General features: G+C 41.2%; 1 protein-coding gene across 1 annotated transcript in view; it reads right to left on the bottom strand.

Annotated features, from left to right (window-relative positions):
* Positions 1–18,823, bottom strand: part of LOC117259592 (protocadherin-16-like) — a 90,089-nt gene extending 71,266 nt beyond the window's left edge. Inside the window, exons 1-2 of the mRNA XM_033631016.2 lie at positions 18,502–18,823; positions 10,873–12,693 (exon numbers count right to left, since the gene is read on the bottom strand). Coding sequence (XP_033486907.2) covers positions 10,873–12,672 — 1,800 coding nt within the window. The 5' untranslated portion in view covers positions 12,673–12,693; positions 18,502–18,823. The remainder of the gene's footprint in view (positions 1–10,872; positions 12,694–18,501) is intronic.
* Between the last annotated feature and the right edge of the window lie 2,090 nt (positions 18,824–20,913).

Below are 20,913 nucleotides of genomic sequence, written 5' to 3'. Positions count from 1 at the left end.
AAGGAGCCTAATTACTTTCTCATCCTTCCCCTGCATGGTCACGATACTCTGTACATTAATGTTTAGTAAAGAGGTGATTGCCAAAGCATTGTGACAGTGCATACAACTTCTCAAACTAAAGCTGCAGCACTCAAAATACACAGCAATATAAATAAAATACCTCATCCTTGCATATGGGTAGAGTTAGGATGTTTAAAGGCAGACATTTGAATTTTTTTTAAGACACTCCAATGAGTGACATTTCTAATGCAGCAGAGAGAACCACCACATGCATTATTAGATGCTCAAAATGCTGAGGGTTACATTTTAGGGATGCACTGGAATCATAATGTAAAATTAGAAAATCATACACGTACTGTAGCAGCTTTTACATTAAATCACGACACATGAAATGAGCATTTCTGCACAAGGGTATTATCTACCCTGTAGCACAGTATGTAAGAGGCTCTATATCTCAACCATCTTATCAAACATTCTGTTTGCTTAGGAGACCACACGTCTACTGTACAGTATGTAGCCCAGGAGACTATTCAGATGTTGTCAAAATCAACTTAAAACATCACTCAATGGCTCCCCCTGGGTTGAAAACAGCATTTATTTTTTGATCAAAGCTTTTGTTATACTTGTGATGATGAAACTGCCTGCGCCTTGTATTCACAGTGTGGACAATCTGACAGGAGACTATGATCGTCGAAGCATTAGACCAATAGGCCTGTGATTGAAAGTGTGAAGAAGACAGTTCAGTCCACTTTAGTATGTATGAACTGGGAAAATGTCAGCAAAAATGTGACTTGAGTAATTTTAGCCCCTGCCTCTAAACCTAAATGTCCTTAAGATAAAACCTGCTCAGTGACCACCAGTAGAAGACTGTAGGAGTACTCGAAAGCTGTGAATGGGATGCAGGAAGGAAACAAAACAATCATGCTCGAGTTGAGTGGCCATCTCTGGCAGCATGCCGCCTTATACATTGGCATATTTTTATTTATAAAGCCATCTTGGGTCTGCTCCCCCAATATTTATGTAATTATTTCTCTAAATCCCAAAGCAATTACCGCTTGCGTTGTAACGAGTTTTATGTATTAAACATGCCCAAAGTTAATTCTGAATTTGGTAAGCACTGCTTTAAGTACGCTGCACCTGCTGCTTGGAATGCACTGCAGAAAATTCTAAAGTTAAAGGAGCTCATCAACCTTGGATCTTTGAAAACTCGTGTGAGAGAAATTGGAGCAGCTTCATACCGCACTTGTTCTTGTTTTAATGTGAATCCAGAGTTTTAGTCCTGTTGCTTCTATTCTGTAATGTATTTTATCTCTGTTGCTGTGTGATTTCTGTGTGTCTTATAATTGTTGCAACTTTTCTATGCTGCTGTCTTGGCCAGGCTTCCCTTGAAAAAGAGATCATTGTGTCTCAACGGGACCGACCTGGTTAAATAAAGGCAATAAATAAATGCAGCTATTTGTTGACTTTTCCTAAATTACTTAAGAGTTAAAAAGGCAAACTACTTAGTTCAAGGCAGATCTTTGAATGAGCTCATGTTATTGCAGCATGCCGTGAGTTCACATACAAAAGGCAAATTGCTACATTAATCACCATATCCGCTGTCTGGGCTAATCAGGTCCTGTAAGCAATAAGTTGTTGATAGTAAAAATTGGCAGCAGGTGACTCTTTAGTTCTCTCCAGGCATCAAACCAAAGATCTGCAAACCAAGATCATTCACATCTGCACACCCCCAAAGACAGTGAGATTGCATGCGAGTATCACCGCCAACCACATTAGACTAAGGTCGCACTAAAGCCCCCACAAAACTATGAGGCAAAAAAATAAACCTCTGAAAGCATTCTGTTTCTAGAGCAGCAGTGACACAGGTGATTAAAAAGGTTACTTAGTTGTAAAAAAAAAAAATCGCAGATGGATTCAGAGGAGATGATAGAATATGATGCAGCACATTAAAGAAATGGCACTGGGATTTGAGGCTTTTGTAGTTGCATCAGGGATCTGATAGAATATATTATGCATCACTTCCAGGGATCCTCTATAAAGACACAGCCAGGTTTGACTGGAGACGGCTTCTGAAACCAGATGTCTGGATGCCTTCAGCTCTGGCAATGATGAATTGGCTTGTTGAAAGCATCAACAACTTGTTTCTCCATTATCCCAGCTACTGCACCGGCTTCTTGTCTGCATCGATTTGAGTGGTGAGTTAACCTTGCCCAGGCTGCTGCAGACAATACATACTTTTTATGGGCACTTAACCATGAAGTATTTTTTCATTCATCCTATGAGGTTGAAAGAGAGCCTCTGTACAGTGTGCACATGCCACTCACAGTAAAAACCCAAAAATGTAAGGTCAATACATTTCACTTCACATTCCAAGGTGCTGCAACTCAATATGGTTCTGCCCCGATTGGATAAGATTGGCTGCATGTCTAGCTTTCAACCTATGCTGGGAGGGAATGGTGGTGGAGAGCACTGATGTGCCTCACTTTAGTTTGACCATGGGCAGCCAAAATCATACGTGGTTCATAAATTTCCCTGTTCTGAGTCTCCTGCCTTGATGCTTTGGATCTCACAAGACATATTTGTGAAGCAATCTAGGAGGAACCCAGGGCACTGATTAGAGAATTTCTTCCACCCTTAAACCCCGTCTACACCAAGACACGGATATACACATGCAACCCATGCCCTGGCTTTTTGTTCGCCTTTCCTGATACCACATCACACATCTTGAGCCCTGCACTCCTGCATACCAGCTCTACCTAATTACAGCAGAGAGTCCCACTGCTCCCCACACTGCCTCAAGGCTCCTCACAGCACCAGGCTATACACAACAATCTAAACAAAGATTTGGCCTTTCAACACGCTGGTTTAAAAGAAGCAGCACACCACTCTCAACATAAACTCTGCAGCACCAGACCAAATTAGCCTTATTGATGAGGTACGCAACCCTGTGGTAATTAGTTCCCCCGCTAAATCTTTAAATCACCTCCTAGCACTCAGAGGAAGGCAGCGTTAAGCTAAGCAGTTGTCTCCTTATTACAACTAATCTGCAGGGTGAATGCATTACCTTAGAATAGATAAGGCATAACAGATGTCCTCTCTTATAACAAGAGGGGCGTTTCTCATAGATGCGGCAAAGGCTTCAAGATATGCAACTAGCAGTGTGAGGGTGGACCACCATGGAGCATCGGTACACACAGACTGGGAGTCTGGTTGGAGCAGGCCCGGGTGCCTCTCTGTCTGAAGCCAAGACAGACAACGTTAGCTAACCGCAATGTAAAAGTGGAGCATCTCTCCCCACAAACCTCATTCTCTATGTGGTTTGTCGCTCGCTCCTATGTGCTTTCTTTTACTTCTGTCTTACAGAGATTGAAAAATTACCTACTCACTTGGATAGAGTCAGACACCAGTACCAGAAAATGTTAATATTGTTAATACATGACTACCATCAATTGATTGGTAAAATTGCTGTTGATACATTTTCTTTTAAACAGTTTATTCATTAAACAGCTTATCAATCCAACACTATTAGGGCTGGGTATCGTTTTGATAAGTGTAATATGTAAATAATGAAATACCTTAATTTGAAGGCTATAGCTATGTTTTCAAGAAAACCCTTTTTTCATGTAAGAAAATAACTTCTTACATGAAAAAAGTATGAAGCGTCTCAAATATTAAACGCTGTCTTAAGATAGGCAACCATAAAAAACTTTGCTGAATAAACAAGCTGATACACTGTGCCTGGTCATATTTCAGTCAGTACAGAGAAAGTATTGAGGTTAAATGCCCAGCCCTCAGCACTAATTTGGTCCACGCACAGAGCTTTCATATTGTCATTACTGTTAACAAGCATCTGCAAAACATCCTGCTCTAATGTTGTCAGTGTAGGTCCCACATTTTCCTGACCACAGAGACAGCCTTGGCTTTGGAATCTTTTCCTCTGGAATTGTTTGTATTTTTCATGTTTCCCCCTGCTTTACCACCTCTTTCTCTTTTTACTCACCTATTTCTCACATAAGGAGCTGAGGTATTGACTAATCCCTACGCTCAGCCACCTTCACAGTCCTAATCAGACCTGGTCGTAAACCAAAACTGATCTAATTGAGAGCAGAAATAAGATGATCTGACCACACGCCCTGTAACTGAATGCTCTACTCTTTCCATGAGCTTGTTGGGCTCAGTAACATTCTTCTCAATCGTTATTTCAACTGGCAGTCAGTGCAGCAGCAAGGCTGGAGCAAAAGGGGGGGGCTGAGGTTGCTGGCAGACTAAAGCGATGCATTCTTTGTAACAGTCAAGTTCTGGATATGGAGACAATTTGCTCAGTGGTTAAGATATTTTGGGGCTGTGTATATATAGTGCATGCTTTTCTAGGAAGAGGCAGTTTTGTCATGAATGTAAAATACAACATACTGATGACTACCTGCCATTATAGTACCTGCACTTCATCATCACACCGAAAAATTATTTGTTGCCATTTGTTTGGGATCTAGTTTCCTGGTTACTGATTTTTGTTACCTGGCAAGCTGTCACTCAGCGTCTGCTTTCCAGTCTGGTGGCTTCTGATGGACAGCAGGGGACTGGATGGATGATTTAGCACAGATTTGCTTTGGAACAGAATGAATATCATGAGCAGATGATGCTTCCTGATGCCCAGCTTGTTTAGCAGTGCCAACTGCCTTGCACATGTGCAGGGGGACCACGGCCTGTGAGAACAGAAGGCCTGGCAGCCCTTATCACAGCAAGCCTCTCAGTCTACTACCCCCTTCCCATTGAGTCGTCTCAAAGGAGGAGGGAGGCAAAGTGAATAATTGTCTCTATTTACGAAGGTCAAGCAAAAGTCCTCCACTTGAGCCTGAGCGCAACGCTGTGACACAACGTGACTGTGAAGGCACACACACCTGCAGTCTGACTTCACTCTGTTGGTAATTTACACCCATTTCTTTCTTGCATCACCAAATTAGATAAGCCTGGGTCCGGTCTGACTAAGACCCACAAGACAGTGTGTTAGCGTCACTCCAGGGAGGCCTGAGCGTCTCCAGGCAGGCAGATGTTTTGCTCTCACCTGCTCCGATTCACTTGTCGCCACTCCAGAGGGATACAGGGGGAAGTGAAGAAGTGTAATTGGATCACAGAGGGGATGCAGCAGTGTGGGAAAAGGAAGTGGGAAGAGATAAGAAGTCTGGATGGACAAGGAGAAAGAGTAAAGAGAGACAAACGGAGACAAAGAGACAGGAAGAGTGAAGGAGATCCCACCCCTAAGAGTCAAAGAAGGGATCAACAGCTGGATCCAGCTGCTGAGTTGGAGCTTTGTCACAGCTGCCAGAGGCTGACTGTCCCTCTAGAGACTCTCAACTGTTTGCTTTCTCCCTCTATGGGTCTCCTTTCACCACACTCACACCCTTTCATAGAAACTTAGGAGCAGTGCCGAGAGGTCTGCCTCACCTGCAGCAGACAGTCTGGCCGACAAACTGTACTAATGAAATTTCTTGTCCCTTGAGAAAGCCATATAAGCCCATCTTCCTTCCTTGCCAGATGTGGGCAGGAAACCCCTCCAGCAGACTTTCATCTCTTACACTCCGCGTGGCTACATCACAGCCTGTACTGACCCTTCACAGTCACCCTGAGGGCCTGTAAACACTGCTTGCTTTACCACTCAGCACCAATTTAACATACAGCTACTAATGAAGAATTTTGATTCCGTGTCTTTCATAACATCACTGGCTGGTTGCACCTGTATGACACAGCAGCTATCTGTTAAATTCCAAAAGCTTGAGCAGGTACAAAAATATGAACTGTCTAAAATATAAAGTATTTATGCATAATAATTGAGGTACTATCCCAAAGCAAACTTCTATCAGATATACTAATGCTGAAACAGTACATTTTGATAAATAAAACACCCTTTAAGTTATTTATCAAGCAAAATGCCAACATTCTCGGGTTCAAGCTTCTGAAATGGGAAGATTTGCTGCTTTATTCCATTATTTCAATTAAATATCTTTGGACTGTTGGTTGGACAACATTTACACATTTAAGATTTCACCTTAGGCTCTGGAAAAGTGTTGAGGACATACGGAATTCACTTACTTTCTGACTTCTCTACTGATGAACAAAAGAACTAAAACAAATTCAGCATTTGCACCACAGTAGTCCTTCTATTCTGTTTCACAGCTTGGTGTTCAAACACCCACAGCTTTGGTTTCCGACTAATGAACAGTATTTCCTCCCAGCTTCTGTATTCAAGCATATAATATTAAAAGTTTTACCACAGCTTTCTCCTCTTCCTGTACTGGTAGAAAGAGAGAAGCGGTGGATTTGATGATGGACGTCTGAGCACAATAAAATGCGCTCGGCTGTCTCAAGCACAGCAACTTTGACCCGAACACCCACGCTCTATCCAGATGTACATCAGTGTTTATGTTCGCTTCAGTGCCCCTGCTAGGCCTAGGAGTAATTGTTCAAGGAAGTATTAAATTTGCGAACACATTAAGTAGCACATCCAGTTTCCTGCAATTTTACCAGTCCCTGAAAATACTGTTACACCGCAGAGCCACAGCGAAGCTTGCTAGTTAGCAAGAGGAAAAAGAAACAGGAGACCAAAAGCAGAGTCAGCTTGCCTCAAGCTAAACCAATCTCATGGGGAGACAGGCCAGTCTGGTATTAAAACAGACAAGTGAACATTTCGTTTGACACAAACCATCCCCAAAAAAATGTCTGGTGAGAACTGATGACATGGTTTGTGTACCAAAATATCAGTCTGAAACTGGCAATTTCACTCATCACCATAATTGGTCTCATTTGGATACCCTGGAAAAGCTGTACTTGAGAAGTTAGCAAAGGTCATTACAAAGAGAAAATGTGGCAATGCAAAGGGAGTGTAGAGCAGTCAGGTGTCCCCAAATCACTGCACTTTACATGGCTGTTTTGCAGAGCCTTCATTTGGGTGAAAGTAAAATTAAGAAAAATTTAAGCACTACACTAAGACAGATAAAAAATGTGGTCAGCATGTAACATTTGAAGCCTAAACAGACAGGAGAGACATTTTGTGAAGAAGCAGAGCATTATGAAGCATAAAGTCCCAACCTCACCTGAGCACTATGGGGGTACACACCCATAAATGTTCTCAGCACAAAAATAACAGGAAAATCAGAAAATATAGACAGGGGGCAGAGTCTCTTCAGATAGAAAACCCACAACACACTTCTAATAACATGAAGGAATGAGTCAATTCAACAAGAAATGTGAAGCAGGCACTGTTGTACACACAAGAAAATAAAGGCAGAGATTGTGAAAAGCTTGATGTACTTCAACAGCGCAGGCTTTCCAAAGTTCACTGAGGAAGCTAGAACAAACGCAACTCTTGCAATTAAACAGTGAACAACAGATCTTTATCCTAACTGTGGTGCAGAGAGCATTATGAATTTCTCAAGTAGGAAAATTATTACACCACATAACACCTTTTTTTTTCATCAGGTACAGCTCAAGGACCCCATGGCTGAAGGTGTTATTAGCACCTGCCTTTCGTCACCAGTAGGTGGTCACTATAGTACAAAAAAAATGGAAATCAAGAGACTAGTATGAAAGAAATACATTCTTTCAATCATTCACACTTTCTCTCCAGGGCAATTATGAGTATTCTTTTTTCCCCATAGACTGGTTGCTTTTATGTTGGCAGGAATAGAGAAGTGATTCAGAGTGCCACTTCACTGAGGTGTCTCTTTCAACTAGGCTGCCTTTCAAAGAATTCAGTGAAATAACGAATATGTTTGAGTGGCACTATATGTTACACTGCTTAAAAAGCCTCTGCATCTGTAGTTATCTAAAGTAAAAACTAGTGGGCTTTTAGTATGGTTGCACACAAGAAATCCTAGCCAAAGCATAACAATCCTACACAATATGGCTAATGTTTTTTCAAGAGAAGTGAGGTGTTTAGTCAAAAAGCTGCCAAGACATCACTAAGACAGGAAGCAATTTGGGCGGTAAAGGAACTGATAGATGCAAAAGTTTGTTTTTACAGCTTCAAGAAAGAAAAAAGGGCAAAAATGTTTGCTCCTTCACTCACAGCAATCACTGTTCGTCTTATATTGCTAAGGGGGCTGCAGTGATGATAAGCAGTCCATTCTGTCATGAACATGGGGGAGGCTCGTTTAAAAATTAGGCCTGGCCTATCTTCACACCCAGCTAATGAGAAATGAAGTGAGATCAGATAAGAATTTGGAGAGGGACAGACCAACAGACAGACGAGGAAGCCCCCCTGCTCATGTCACCTCCGCCAGTCATGCCAGCACTTGTCAGGGCTCATTTCCCCCTCAGCTGCCTGGAGACCCCCTCTTGCCTTTCTACTGGAGCCAGAACGACCCCCCAAAACAGACAGAGGGACAATTCTTTGCAGAGACACACTCCAAACCAACTAAAAACCACAATGGTATGAGGTGTAAATTATTCCCCATAGCGACATTCTGACGTAACAACTGGAAAGCTTCATTACTTCATAAGTGAAATAACACACAGAAGAGTGAATGGCAAATAACTCTCAAAGCCAAGAGAACCAGACTTTGCTTTTCTGAATTTGGAGATATTAAGGCTGGCTGATGTGCCTCATTATCCCTTATGACATCTTGTATTAGTCTCCTTCTTCCATGTTGGGAATCAAAAGCATCTATGCTCAATGACCTAATTAAATGGCCTTAAGGTAATGATTTTCCCTTTTCTATCATTCTGAGAAGACTTCACACATTTGGAATAAAGCATACACTGGCAGAGTACAGTGTAACACTACCTCTTGTGTGAATGCATCCTTGCAAGCCACAGTGTAAAACTGAGACATAAAATGGTTAAAGAGAACATCATTCTCCATATAAATGGATCAAATAGATGAATCCAAGAAGTATAGCAAGCTATTTTGGTATTGTGGTTCCTTCATGGCATCAGATCTGTGGTCTAACAGTTATATTTGACTTCTACACCATCCAGAAAACTTGCAAAATTGGACACAGTTTGAAAACTAATAATGGAGAAAGGAATTAGTAACGGCTCATGAAACACATTCCACAATGCAGCTCACGGTTTTTAAAATGTTGTTTTTCATGTCGTATTTGATTTCCTCCCTCAAAGATGACCTATTTTCTTTGCAGTAGATCTTGCATATTGAATTACAAGACTGATTGCTGTTAATGGGCTTAAGTCCTTATTTTTAGTTATCTTTTCCCCCAACACATCTAATTTTAAAGTCATCCATAAACCAAATGATGTATAGCAGAAAGTGACAAAATATCACAGGCACAGCACCATGGAGCCAGACTACATTAGAATAATCATGAACTGCTGTGCTGGTGACCTGCGGAGCAAAGAAAATCAAGCCACTTCAAACGATTGAATTAATGATCACAATACCCATATTGTAATGGTTTTTTTGGACAGAATTGTGTATGGAAAAAGGGGGACATTGGGAATTTCATCTGCAGAGCAAAAAAAGGCAGTCATCAGATGTCTTGCTGAGATGTTTGGATGTAGAGCTGGCACCCTGAGTAAGAGCAGTCTGTTCTCACATGGCCCGCCAAACACATGTCTGCAGCATCCAGGCAGGCCTGAGAGAGGCCAGCGAGCAGTGGCTTTAAAGAACTACTTCATACTTGGACCCCGTGAGGCTACTGATCAAACATGTCATACTCTGAGAGCTGATTGAGAGCAGGTAAGTAATGCTTTTGGAGGCAATGCAGGGGAAAGACAAAACTCTGACCATCTCTAGTTTGAAAAAAAAAAAACTTTCCAGATATTTTCATAGAACATGAACTTCCACCCACATTGGAAAGAGTGATTGTAGAGCTTTACAGTTCTCCAAAACATACATTTTTTAATTATTCTTTGGTTCAGTTTCCAAATTCTATAATCAATTTCAGCACATTCCCCTTTCTCCTTATTCTTGTGGTCCCTGTGATTTATAATTAGGGGACCTCCCACAAGAAGCCCTCGTAGCTTCTATTTCTGCATTCAGGCCAGGAGTCGCGGTAAGGCCTGCGTCTCCCTTCACCCCTCCCTCTCCCAAGGCCAAACCCTGGGCCAAGATCCCGTCTGCTAAGCCCTCTGTCTGGACTGCACTCTGTATCCAACTCCTTGATCCATGCAATACTCCAGCAGACAATTGTGAAATTCAATTTGCATGAAAGTCTATACATGTAAAAAGAGAAAAAAAAGCTTTCTGACTTCAGGAAATACTTGAATTATTTAAATAATTGAAGAGCTGTCTTTTCGTAAGTCCTGTCTCTTTAATAAGATCGCCAAAAACAACTTGAGAAACAATATGTTTTAATGACACAGGACTGCAGTCTCTGTCGCAGTGCTGTAATTTGTCCTAACTTTAATTCATCTTGTCGTCTATAGCCATTTTTTCTCACGCTCAACTAGCCTAATTAAGGTGCCTTTTGAGAGTGAATTGACATTTATTTCTTTGGATAAAGCCCTGAATTTGTCTCTGCCTGTGAATATGTGAAAACCCCCTTTGTGCCTGGGCTGACAGAGGACTTTACACTGCCTCTGTTACCCTGGAAACCTTTTGAGAGGTGAAGGGGAGGACAGCCAAAGAGGAGATCATCTTGGCCTAAAATCGCAGGTAAATCCTCACTTAGGCAGTCCAAATTAAACAGCTTTACTTTTAAAAAATAACTTTTCATAGAGGAATGAAAGGAATCAGCAAAGTCTGACAAATTTCTCCTCTATTTATTTAATAAATTTCCATTTGTTAAGCACTTCACCATTGCCCCCAAGTTGAGTTCAGACTCTCACATGAACTCAGCGTTCAAGTATGGGAGTTTGTTTACAAAATCAATCAATTTACAAATTTTAATGAAATAAATCTGCAAAAAAATGTCCTACCTCAAGAATGCAGGTCCCTGGAGCTGTGTTCTCCTTGATGGACACATTGTAGAAGTTTCTCTCAAAGACAGGCTCATTGTCATTTACATCCTGAAGAACAATGTTTACCACAGCAGTGGATGACAGGGGTGGTTTCCCTCCATCTGTGGCCACCACAGTTATACTTGGATTGGGGTTCTTTTCATAATCCAGCTGGGACAGAGTGGTGATAATCCCTGTAACGGAGTCTATACTGAACCAGTTGGAGTAAGCACCTTGGTCTTGCAGGATGCTGTAGTTAATGTCCCCATTGGGCCCCTGGTCTTTGTCTCTAGCTGTCACCTGTAACACAAAGCTCCCTGGAAACACCACTTCAGGGATCACCTGCCTGTACACTGGCTGGTCAAACAGAGGAGGGTTGTCATTGATGTCAAGCACTTGGATGATAAAGGAGGACTCGGCCCTGAGAGGAGGAGTGCCCGAGTCTGTTGCCATCACCCTCAGCTCATAGGTGTCTCTCTCCTCCCGGTCCAGAATCTGGTCTACACAGATCAGATAGATGATGCTATCCTTAGTGGTCAGGGCAAACTTTCCATCTCCTCCCTCGAGCGACACATTGACATTGGCATACTCTCCATAGTCTGGGTCAGTGACTGAGATCCTGGCTACATACTGGCCTGGCTGCGCACCCTCTGAGATTCTGGGAGATCCGTCCTCGCTGAGAAAAATAATGGTCATGGTGGGCTGGTTGTCGTTGTAGTCTCTGACGTGGATGGTGACAAAGGCATTGGTCACCTCCGGATGGGTTGCGTTGTCTTGTGCCTGGACCACCAGCTCATGGACTCTCCTCATCTCAAAGTCCAGTGGCTTGTTGAGAGTGATGATGCCGCTGCGAGAGTCAATGACAAAGTAGCGATCTGGGTCGCTTTGTCTCCTGTTGATTTCATACACCACCATCCCGTTGTCTCCTTCATCAGCATCTGTGGCAAACACCTGCAGGATACTGCTTCCTGGCTGGAGGTTCTCTGATATTATAGCATGGTAGCGACTCTGGTTGAAAATGGGAGCGTTGTCATTAATGTCCTGTACAGTAATATCTAATGTCATCTGATCAGTCCTTTTGGGGGAACCACCATCAAAGGCTTCCAGAGATAATGTGTAGGTGGATCGTTTTTCTCTGTCTAGGATGGCATTGACTACCAAGTCCAGATAAAGAACCTCATTGCTTCCCCTCCTGGTCTCCAAGGTGAATGCCTGGCCAACATTTCCATCCTTGATAAGGTAACCCTGTGTTGCAAGCTGGCCTTTATCAGCATCAAAAGCTGGCTCAAGAGGGAACTTGGTGCCGATAGCTGTCTGCTCCGGGATTTTAAATGTGGCATGTTTTCTAGGGAACGTCGGAGCATGATCATTTATGTCATTCACCTTGATGGTCACCTCCACAGTCACACCTGTCATGGTGACTGCTATGAAATTGTATCTATCCCTCAGTTCCCTGTCCAGAACTTTGGCGGTTTTAATAATGCCTGTGCTCTCATCTATGTCCAAATCACTACCCACACCTGTGCCCTCATGGTCAGAGATGAAGTACAGGGATGCTGTGATGCCAGGAGGAAGTCCTGCACTTATGTCCCCTACAATTGTGCCTGCTGGCTGTTCCTCATCTAGCTGTAGCTCAAGGGTCCCCAGGACCACTGGTGAATGGACTGTTACAAGCTCCAAGGCCACATACATCATTAGCACTATCCTTCTGTTCCACCAACCCTCATGGTGCGAAGGGTCCATTATAGACTTCCCAAAACCCTTGGCAGCTGTCTTCATTTTGGCTCCTTCTTTTTAAACCTGGAGACACACAAAGAGGAAAAGCTTAGCAATGTCTAAACCTGACAACAGCAGAAACTAAGAAAAGATGTATTATTTCTGCATTGAAATACAGAGTTAGTTTAAGAAAAATAAGTATACGCCTTAAACACTTCCCCATATGTTTTATGGGCTCTGTTCCCAACCACAGCACATACAATACACCCTGCACATAACATTTTCCTACACTTCTTCGTTCACCTAATAAGTCAACACCTTGTTCCCCCTACATACCAGAAAGCTCTCTATTGCTAAAGAAACATCAAAGCCACAGGCCGCATCATACTACCTCAGACAGGAAGTCGTTTGCTGTGGCTATTCAACTTGAATTAAAAGGATGGAGGAATTGCTACCCAGTGTGTTCACCATAGCAGCACTACGCTCTCGTCAAAGTCCTGGATTTAATATTTATGTGTGCTACCACATTTAGCTCTCATAAAGTGAGCAGTTTGGAAAAACTCATCTGAGAACCATTTAAAATATATAACTCTCCCCATGCAAACACATCTATCTTTCAGTACTTCAGAGAATCAAATTCAGGAATCAAGAGTTAAATCAAGAGGGTATTAAAATATTGATATTTAAAAGTAGAATCCCTTGCATAAAGAATCGGCCAACTCTGGCAGTGGACCCACACCACTGCATTGCATCTTTAATTGAGACTGAAAGACACATTGAAGCAATGTGGAAATTATTCAACAAGACTGTCACCATCTGTAGAATAATCCAAAACCACCAAATGTCTGACACACAGAAAATTATTGTGTCTTTTTCATTAAATAAAGAGAGCAGCTTCCAATTGTCTGTGGTTCTGTCTAAACTTGTGTAATTCATAACTACTTTGACTTGTCTGAAAAGTAAATCTAGCTTTAATTCTGAGGAAATACATACATAAGCATATTATACTGTATTAAATTTTGAGGAATTTGGTGTCTATTGAAAGCTCTTCAAGGCTCCCCCCAGTGGTTTAACTGATACATGCAGGGAAACATTCACAAAACATCTGTGTATCTGTGTGTGTGTGTGTGTGTGTGTGTGTGTGTGTGTGTGTGCACGCGCACTAAATGCCTCCCATGTGTCCTGAAACGTGGTGTGGTGATCCGTTTCGGACAAAGTGGTGACAGTGTGTTTGAGTGACAGAGCAGTACAGCAGAGTTGAAGGGCTCCATGCAGTCTACCTCTCTCCCTTTTTCTGGCTCTGCAGCATTGTAATTGAGGGCTGCTGGAAGTTGGCCATAAGCACACAAGATCGTGGGGCTAATTTCAGTCTGCCGTGATTCGGGGCCCACAACACCGAAGATGCTAACTTTAATGTCAATAATTGGTTTGAATTCATTTCAGTGTGAGTAGTGAGAAACCACAGGGCATTACTTGTTGTGAAATTTTACATTAAATCAGTGCTGTTAACACATTTCTAGTTTATTTAAATGAACAGTTTAGGAATAAAAGTGATCTCTGGATCAATTTGCTGCATTCACTTCTAATTTTTACGTTTAACAAGGATTATAAAAATTGCAAATGACAGGACCTTAAAAGCAAGCATTACAAATTCACCATTACATACTTTGGGTTGCTTTGTGAGTGCTGTTCTTGGCTAAAACATAAGCACATCCACAACAGCCTGAAAGTCTTGACAGCACTTGAACTTTAAAGTCTCAGTATTGATTTACTTTACTGCAACACTGGGGATGCACTTTTACAAAGCTTTCTCCAAAGCACAAACGATAGCTTTTCAAGGCCAGAATCTTTGTCCAAATGCCACAACTGAAATAATGCACTCTCTGGTTGAGCTACAGTGGAGGACCTCTGCAGAGCAGAGCAGCCTAATGGATATAGCAGACACAGTCGGGTAGGCTAATTGCACAATACCAGGCTAAGAGGGACATATGGTTTTAAAAGATTCAGTAAGTTAAAAAGAAATTTCTGCACTTTAAAGCTAAAAAGTTGACCAAATATATGACAAAAACTGTCACCCAACCACCCAGGCCTCCATTACTGAGAGTTTCATGTTTGAAAGTTAGTGGCAAGTTAGCAGTCAGGATATAAAAGGTAACAACCTATTCATGCATAGGGTTTCAGGGAAAGCAGTCCGGAAAAAAATAATTCAAAATAGCTGCTGATGGTAAAAAGCTGTTGCATTTAGTAAGCCAATCCCATTGTGGCTTGGATTCAGATGTTTTCCTTGCATCATTGTCCTAGATCATGGAGAGTCCCTCCTGCTGTTAGTTAAAGAACAGTGAAGAGTTTTGTTGAGATGATGCAACTGCTGAAGTATTAACCCCCATGTACCTGCAGCAACGTTTTTAAAATATTTTATTTGCACATTGCAATAGCTTCATTGAGATGCACATGTGTGTAACATGGCATGTACATCTCATTGTTAGCAATAACTATAGCATTGACCCACTTTCTTTTGAATCCTCTAAACCACGTCAACCAACCAAATCCAAGGTTTCTAGGATTTACATTCAGAATGAAACCTCTGTTTGAATACAGTCAGTATCATTCTGGGCACTTTGCTAGCATGACTGGAATCAGCATCAAAATCCCTGGCAGCAGTGAATGCTGGGCCAATCAGGACTGCATTTCTACCTCTCCACTGTGGTCCATATTACATTTGGCACAACGTGTCAGATATTCATTTTTCATGATGCTGAAAATTATTTTGCTTATTTATTTTTCATTTTTCAAATCTGAGGAGTACTTTTTGTCTTTCTTCCACTACAAGATCAAGACAAGCAGGCCTTTGGTTTGGCAAAACCTAAAATAGACAATACATCTGAACAAACACTGCTGCCTTCCTCCATGAGCCAATAACCACATTACACAAAAGAATGCCAAACCTCTCATGAAAAGTTAAGATGATATTTAACCATGTAGTAAAAGATACTGTTAAACATCATTGTTAATACACTGGATTTGCCACAGATCAAACTGGCCAAGTCGTATCATTTCATCTGTGAAGACATATCCTGGGGTTATTGAATAATCACCGAATACTTATCTTAAGCTAATATCTTAAACTACAATCATACACAATATTTGAGATAGTCTCTTGTGAATTAAACAAGATGTTTCTGATCTAACCAGAATATCTAATCTAAATGGATGCAACCCAAATACTGATTAAAATCTATCACAATTCATCAAAAGCATGATTCCAAACACAGCACTTCAGCTGCTATGTTTTAATTAACACAACCAAAACCATTTTCATCACCAGGCCAAGAGGGACAACTGTAGTGACAGACTATGTGAAACGAGCTTCTAATTCCATGTCATGATTCCAGTTAACTCAAAGAAAACTTTTGAGGTTTCGAGAACATGCCAGGCTGCCTGAGGCTCAATGGAGCCATAATGAAAACCACAGACAGAACTGCAGATTGACTGGACATGAGGATGACAGGCTTAGCACAAAGCAAACTAAAAAGCCCTGAATGTTTGCCAGGCTATTGCTTCTCACAAGTGCAGCCTTTCTGTGCCCCGCATTAGCCTTTGAAACGTCAGTCCCTCGGCATGAAAAAAGGCCAGGGAAAGCCATCACAAGCCTCAAATACACATGCACTTCCTGGCCATAACAAGCATGGTATTTGGAAAACACGCGGCTACTTTTTAAATGATGAACTGAAGGTTCTGAGGGTCCGTGACAAAAAGGATGATCTCTTTCCCACAGCAAGAGCAGCATGAGTTGGTTCAGCTGTTTGTGTAAGATGTTCCGGATAAAAAAAACACACACCTTATGTCTTTGAAGATGACACCATCTGATATTGCGGTGGTGGTACTAGTGGTTGCATCATTAAAAACACATGTGCATCGAGTTACAGTAGCAGGGGTGCAAGGAGAGTTTGGACATGATTACTAAAACTAAGGTCAAAGTTCACCTAATACGTGGACAGGCACATAAATATTTCTTAACAGGTGGGATTTAAAACATTTTAGGGTTTTTTGCTTTCAGCATTAATGTAGATACTTTATTCTAGATGACAGAGTCTGGTCACTAATGAGAAAAACTCCAGAGGTGACAGCCTTCTGGGACGACATCCTCAAACGCCATGGTTGATGTATACTTGACTTATATAGTGATGACGACACTGCAAGAAGATGAGTAAAAACCGCAGTGACTGCAGCCAGGCAATTTTCAGAAATGTGAGGCAGCAAGAAACTTTCTGGGTGGTGTTGGTGTGGCCGTCCTGGGAGAAACATATCTTGTGTTTTTCATTCCTTTTTAGGAGTGTGGAACACTAGCTTCATCAATAGCATATGCAAGCTACAAAGACAAGACTAGTGAAATGATTACTTCATGCACTGCACCAAGGGTTTATGACATAATCCTTGGATTGTAATAAAAGCTGTGGAGGTCCAAATTTTGGTGGTTTTATCCATCAGTGCCGCATTTTGTTTGTTTTCTCTGAGTTTTAATTTACAACCCAACCCAGTCTTAAAAGTGGCACACATTAGAATAATGCTCCAAACACATTCATCTACAGATAGAATGATGGCCATTAAGACAAAAGTTAAAAAATGCCCCAAAACTGAGAATATGGATAGATACACGTAGACATGGGTGGATGGATGAAAAGCACTGATAGGTAAATTTTAAAAAAAAAAAATTGTATGAATACTGTTAGGGTCTGGTCAGTTACTCTTGTGTTGTTATAATAGGTATTCAATGACTGGAAGCAACAATGAAACTGGGCATTTCTTAACTTTACAGTTATAGATGTTGCATTCAAATTAAACCAAAAGCAGGACTCCGCCGTCCTCCTCAAACTGATGGGCTGGTGGGGAGTAAAAAAGAGAGAGGAGGAGCCTGCACTCCTTGTGTGAAGTCAAAAAAAGGCTGCATAATTACGCAGCTGCACCATGGCAACCATCACACTCACAGCTAAAGTGCACGGTGATGGAACCCAGTGGGGACTTAATTAATTTATTAATTGAGGGAAAGGAACACCTATTCACGGTCAATGAACACAAGTCTGCCAGCACAATAACCGTGTAGACATGTGGGTAATCGTTTGGTATGTGTTCCACTGAAGGAAGAGGGAGGCACAAAGGCTCAGCGGCAGCACTCGCAGGACAATGAAATAACTCCATAGGTTGACCAATTTGGGAGGAATGTCTCAGAGGAGTTTAAAAAAAGTGCAACCTGACGTGCTGTTAAAATATTTGGCTGCGCTTCAAAGTATGCGCGCAGGCTGGGCTTGTACTGTGCAGTGACAAAAATCAATGCAGAGTCGTGTTTCATGAACAGTAAAAAAAAAAAAAAAAAACACGTCGTGCCAGAACTTAAATATCTTTTATGAATAGTTTTGCACGGAAAATATTAAGAACGAACGCTTTGAAGTAACACACCATACGGTATGATACTATGATATTGCAAAGATAGTCTTCTATAAGAGCATTTATTTGGGTCTGTTTCTTTAATTCAACTCTGCAAAGAAAATTGAAGTAAGTGGCTCTTTAAAGTAGCTATATACGCCAGGTTGCAACATTGAATACAAAAGGACTGTATGTCCAATACCGCTACATAAAGGTTTGAGCACGAAAGAGCTGGAAAACGGTCTGCAAAAGTAGCCAGCGTCGTAAGTCATGTATGAGTTTTACATAAGCGTCCACTAGAAAGTATCCACTGCTGGCAGGGGATCAGCGAGTGAGTTGTAAAGTGTGGTAAACACCAAACAGGAGAAAGAAAAAGTGTTATTATGGATGAACTGAGCTGATGGACAACTTCATCGCCTCAGGTTACTTATGGAGTTAGGAGATCTGTGACATGCTGTGATGGATACTCACATTCATCTGTTGCTCTGCTGTGTTTGAGAATAGACAAGCCGAGTTTCAGGGTATCCAGATTCTTCTCAGTACTCCCTTATGAAGTCCAAAGTGAAAGTTATATCCATCTCAGGACCTGTATCCTTTGCCAGTGACTGTAGAGATTCCTCCTCGTTACACACAATTAGTTTCTTTGCTAAATCCCTATTTAGTTCTTTGCGAGGTCTTCCCAGACGAAAAGACGAAAAGTCAAACTTTCCTGTCGTCCTCTTCTAGTAGACGTTATCAACTTGACGGTATCCACTGTCTGTCTGGTCGCAGGCACACTGCTGCAGCACGCCGACTGAAACCAAACAGTGCAGGGCAGAGCGGTGGACGTCCCTCTCCAAATTTAATTTATGCAACACGTGACGAAGTGCAACCTCCTGCTCTTCTCTTCTTCAGTGCTGCTGCTGCTGCTGTGGCTGCCACAAGGAGCCACACCGACTGCAGAGAGGCAGGCCAGGTTATTGCTGAACTTTGGTGCCACCATCCTATGCAAAAGGGAAGTGTAAATCAGTAACATTACATGCAATGTTAAATAGCTGCTACATGGGTTTAAATAATCTGGAATGATGACATAAAGTTTGAAAAGCCTCAAATTTGTCCAAAAGTTTGGATAGCATAAGTGTGCTGTTGCAATATGCATACAGTGTGGCAGCTCTGAAATGTTTAGCATCACATACAGTATTTTTATCTGGGAAAACAGTTACAATATGTACATTTTTGTTTTTAAAATGATATTTTCTTTTGTATGGTGGCACTGAGCTTCAACAAATCGACATTCCACAATACACAACATTTCACAAACCACCAGATCATCGTTATGTGTTGTGAAATGTCGTTGAACTTTATGAAATGTCATGTTTTCTGAAATGTCCTTGTGTTTTGACCCTCAGAGCCATCATACTGTTGGAATAACTAAGAATACAGCAACATATAGACTCATTTTGACATTATGAGATTGAAGATGAATTTCAAAATCACAATTTGTCACTGTTAAGGATAACTTGCACTAGATATAGATGAAAATCATAGTGAAAATCTTCAAAGATATACATTTATCATATTCAGTTGCCTGGTACCATAGCGTAGCTCACCTTAAATCCACCTACACCTTGACAAAACAACTCAAGCATCATAAGGAAGTCTAGCTATCACACAGACAGCTTTTTTCCTTCAGATGTTGGAAGTCAAGAAACCTCCTGTGGGTATTTTTCATTTAAGTCTAGAGAAGAAACAATGCCCTTAACGTTTCCTCACATCTTGTGACTCTTAAAAGAAGCATAGCCTACATCTCCAGTCATCTCCCGAGAGGAGCTCTGCTTTTATATCTAATAGTGCTGGAGCCATAACGCTTCTTCACTTTATTGTCAATCACTGAAAGCTCTGAAAGTTATTAAAGCCTTGTCACTTTGCATTTAGAAGTTATAAACAAAAGAACAACAGAGGGGCCCTGCTGTGTCAACAATCCTATTTATTGTGGAGAAACAGTTGACATAAGTTGGATGCATGCATGCAACTGATCATCTTGCTTTCATTCACTGTAATGATTAATTGATCTTTGTTGTTATCATCATTAAAGATACATATTTTCTAAACTCATGCACCCTTTGCAACACAAAATAAGGTCATATGATTTATGATAAAATCATATTAGCCAAATACAGTGAAAGTATTTAGTAGTCAGTATAAATATACTGACATAGCTGTATCGTTCTGTTTGTGCTGATTAAGAAAAATAAAACTTCTGGGGGAAAAAAAAGGTTTGGTCAGTGTCATCCCTGCCACAGTTCAACAATTTTTGCTGGCTAAACCATTTTTCCTCCAAGCAACCTAGTTATGTCTCCTCACTCTCACTCTAAACTGCAATATCACCAAGTGGAATGACTTTCAGTGCTGGCAGCTACTCATTATTACTGTGACAGCAGAGCAGAGGAGGCAAACTCACACATACACGCCAATTCACACATACATTCACGTAGACACACACACAATCACAAAGTCAGATGACAGTCTTTTTTTTTTTTTGCTAAGTCAGAATAGCCTACAGCTTTACGTTTGCAGGGACAATCATGCATATTATCTACACTATCTGTCCTTTATATGTTTTAACGTCATTTATTCTAGCGTGACGGGAAAGCAGATTAAAATAACATTGTGCTTGGTTATGTTTTTGTGCATGAGCTAGTTGAGATTTAGAGTGCAAAGAAACATAAAGTTCATAAATAGCAAGTTGTACACAAAAATCATGTTTACAGATTGCATGAAATGAGGTATGAAGACACAGATATAGAGTCATAAAAGGTGATATAAATGTCAGTGAACTAAGATGTAAAGGGAAGTTACAAAGACAACACAGGACATTGTTTTCATTTCTTTTCTTAGATAACA

This window comes from Epinephelus lanceolatus, chromosome 4, assembly GCF_041903045.1.
Source record: "Epinephelus lanceolatus isolate andai-2023 chromosome 4, ASM4190304v1, whole genome shotgun sequence".
Taxonomy (NCBI): domain Eukaryota; kingdom Metazoa; phylum Chordata; class Actinopteri; order Perciformes; family Serranidae; genus Epinephelus; species Epinephelus lanceolatus.
Note: the sequence above shows the minus strand (reverse complement) of the source record. Positions and strands in the feature narration are given on the sequence as shown.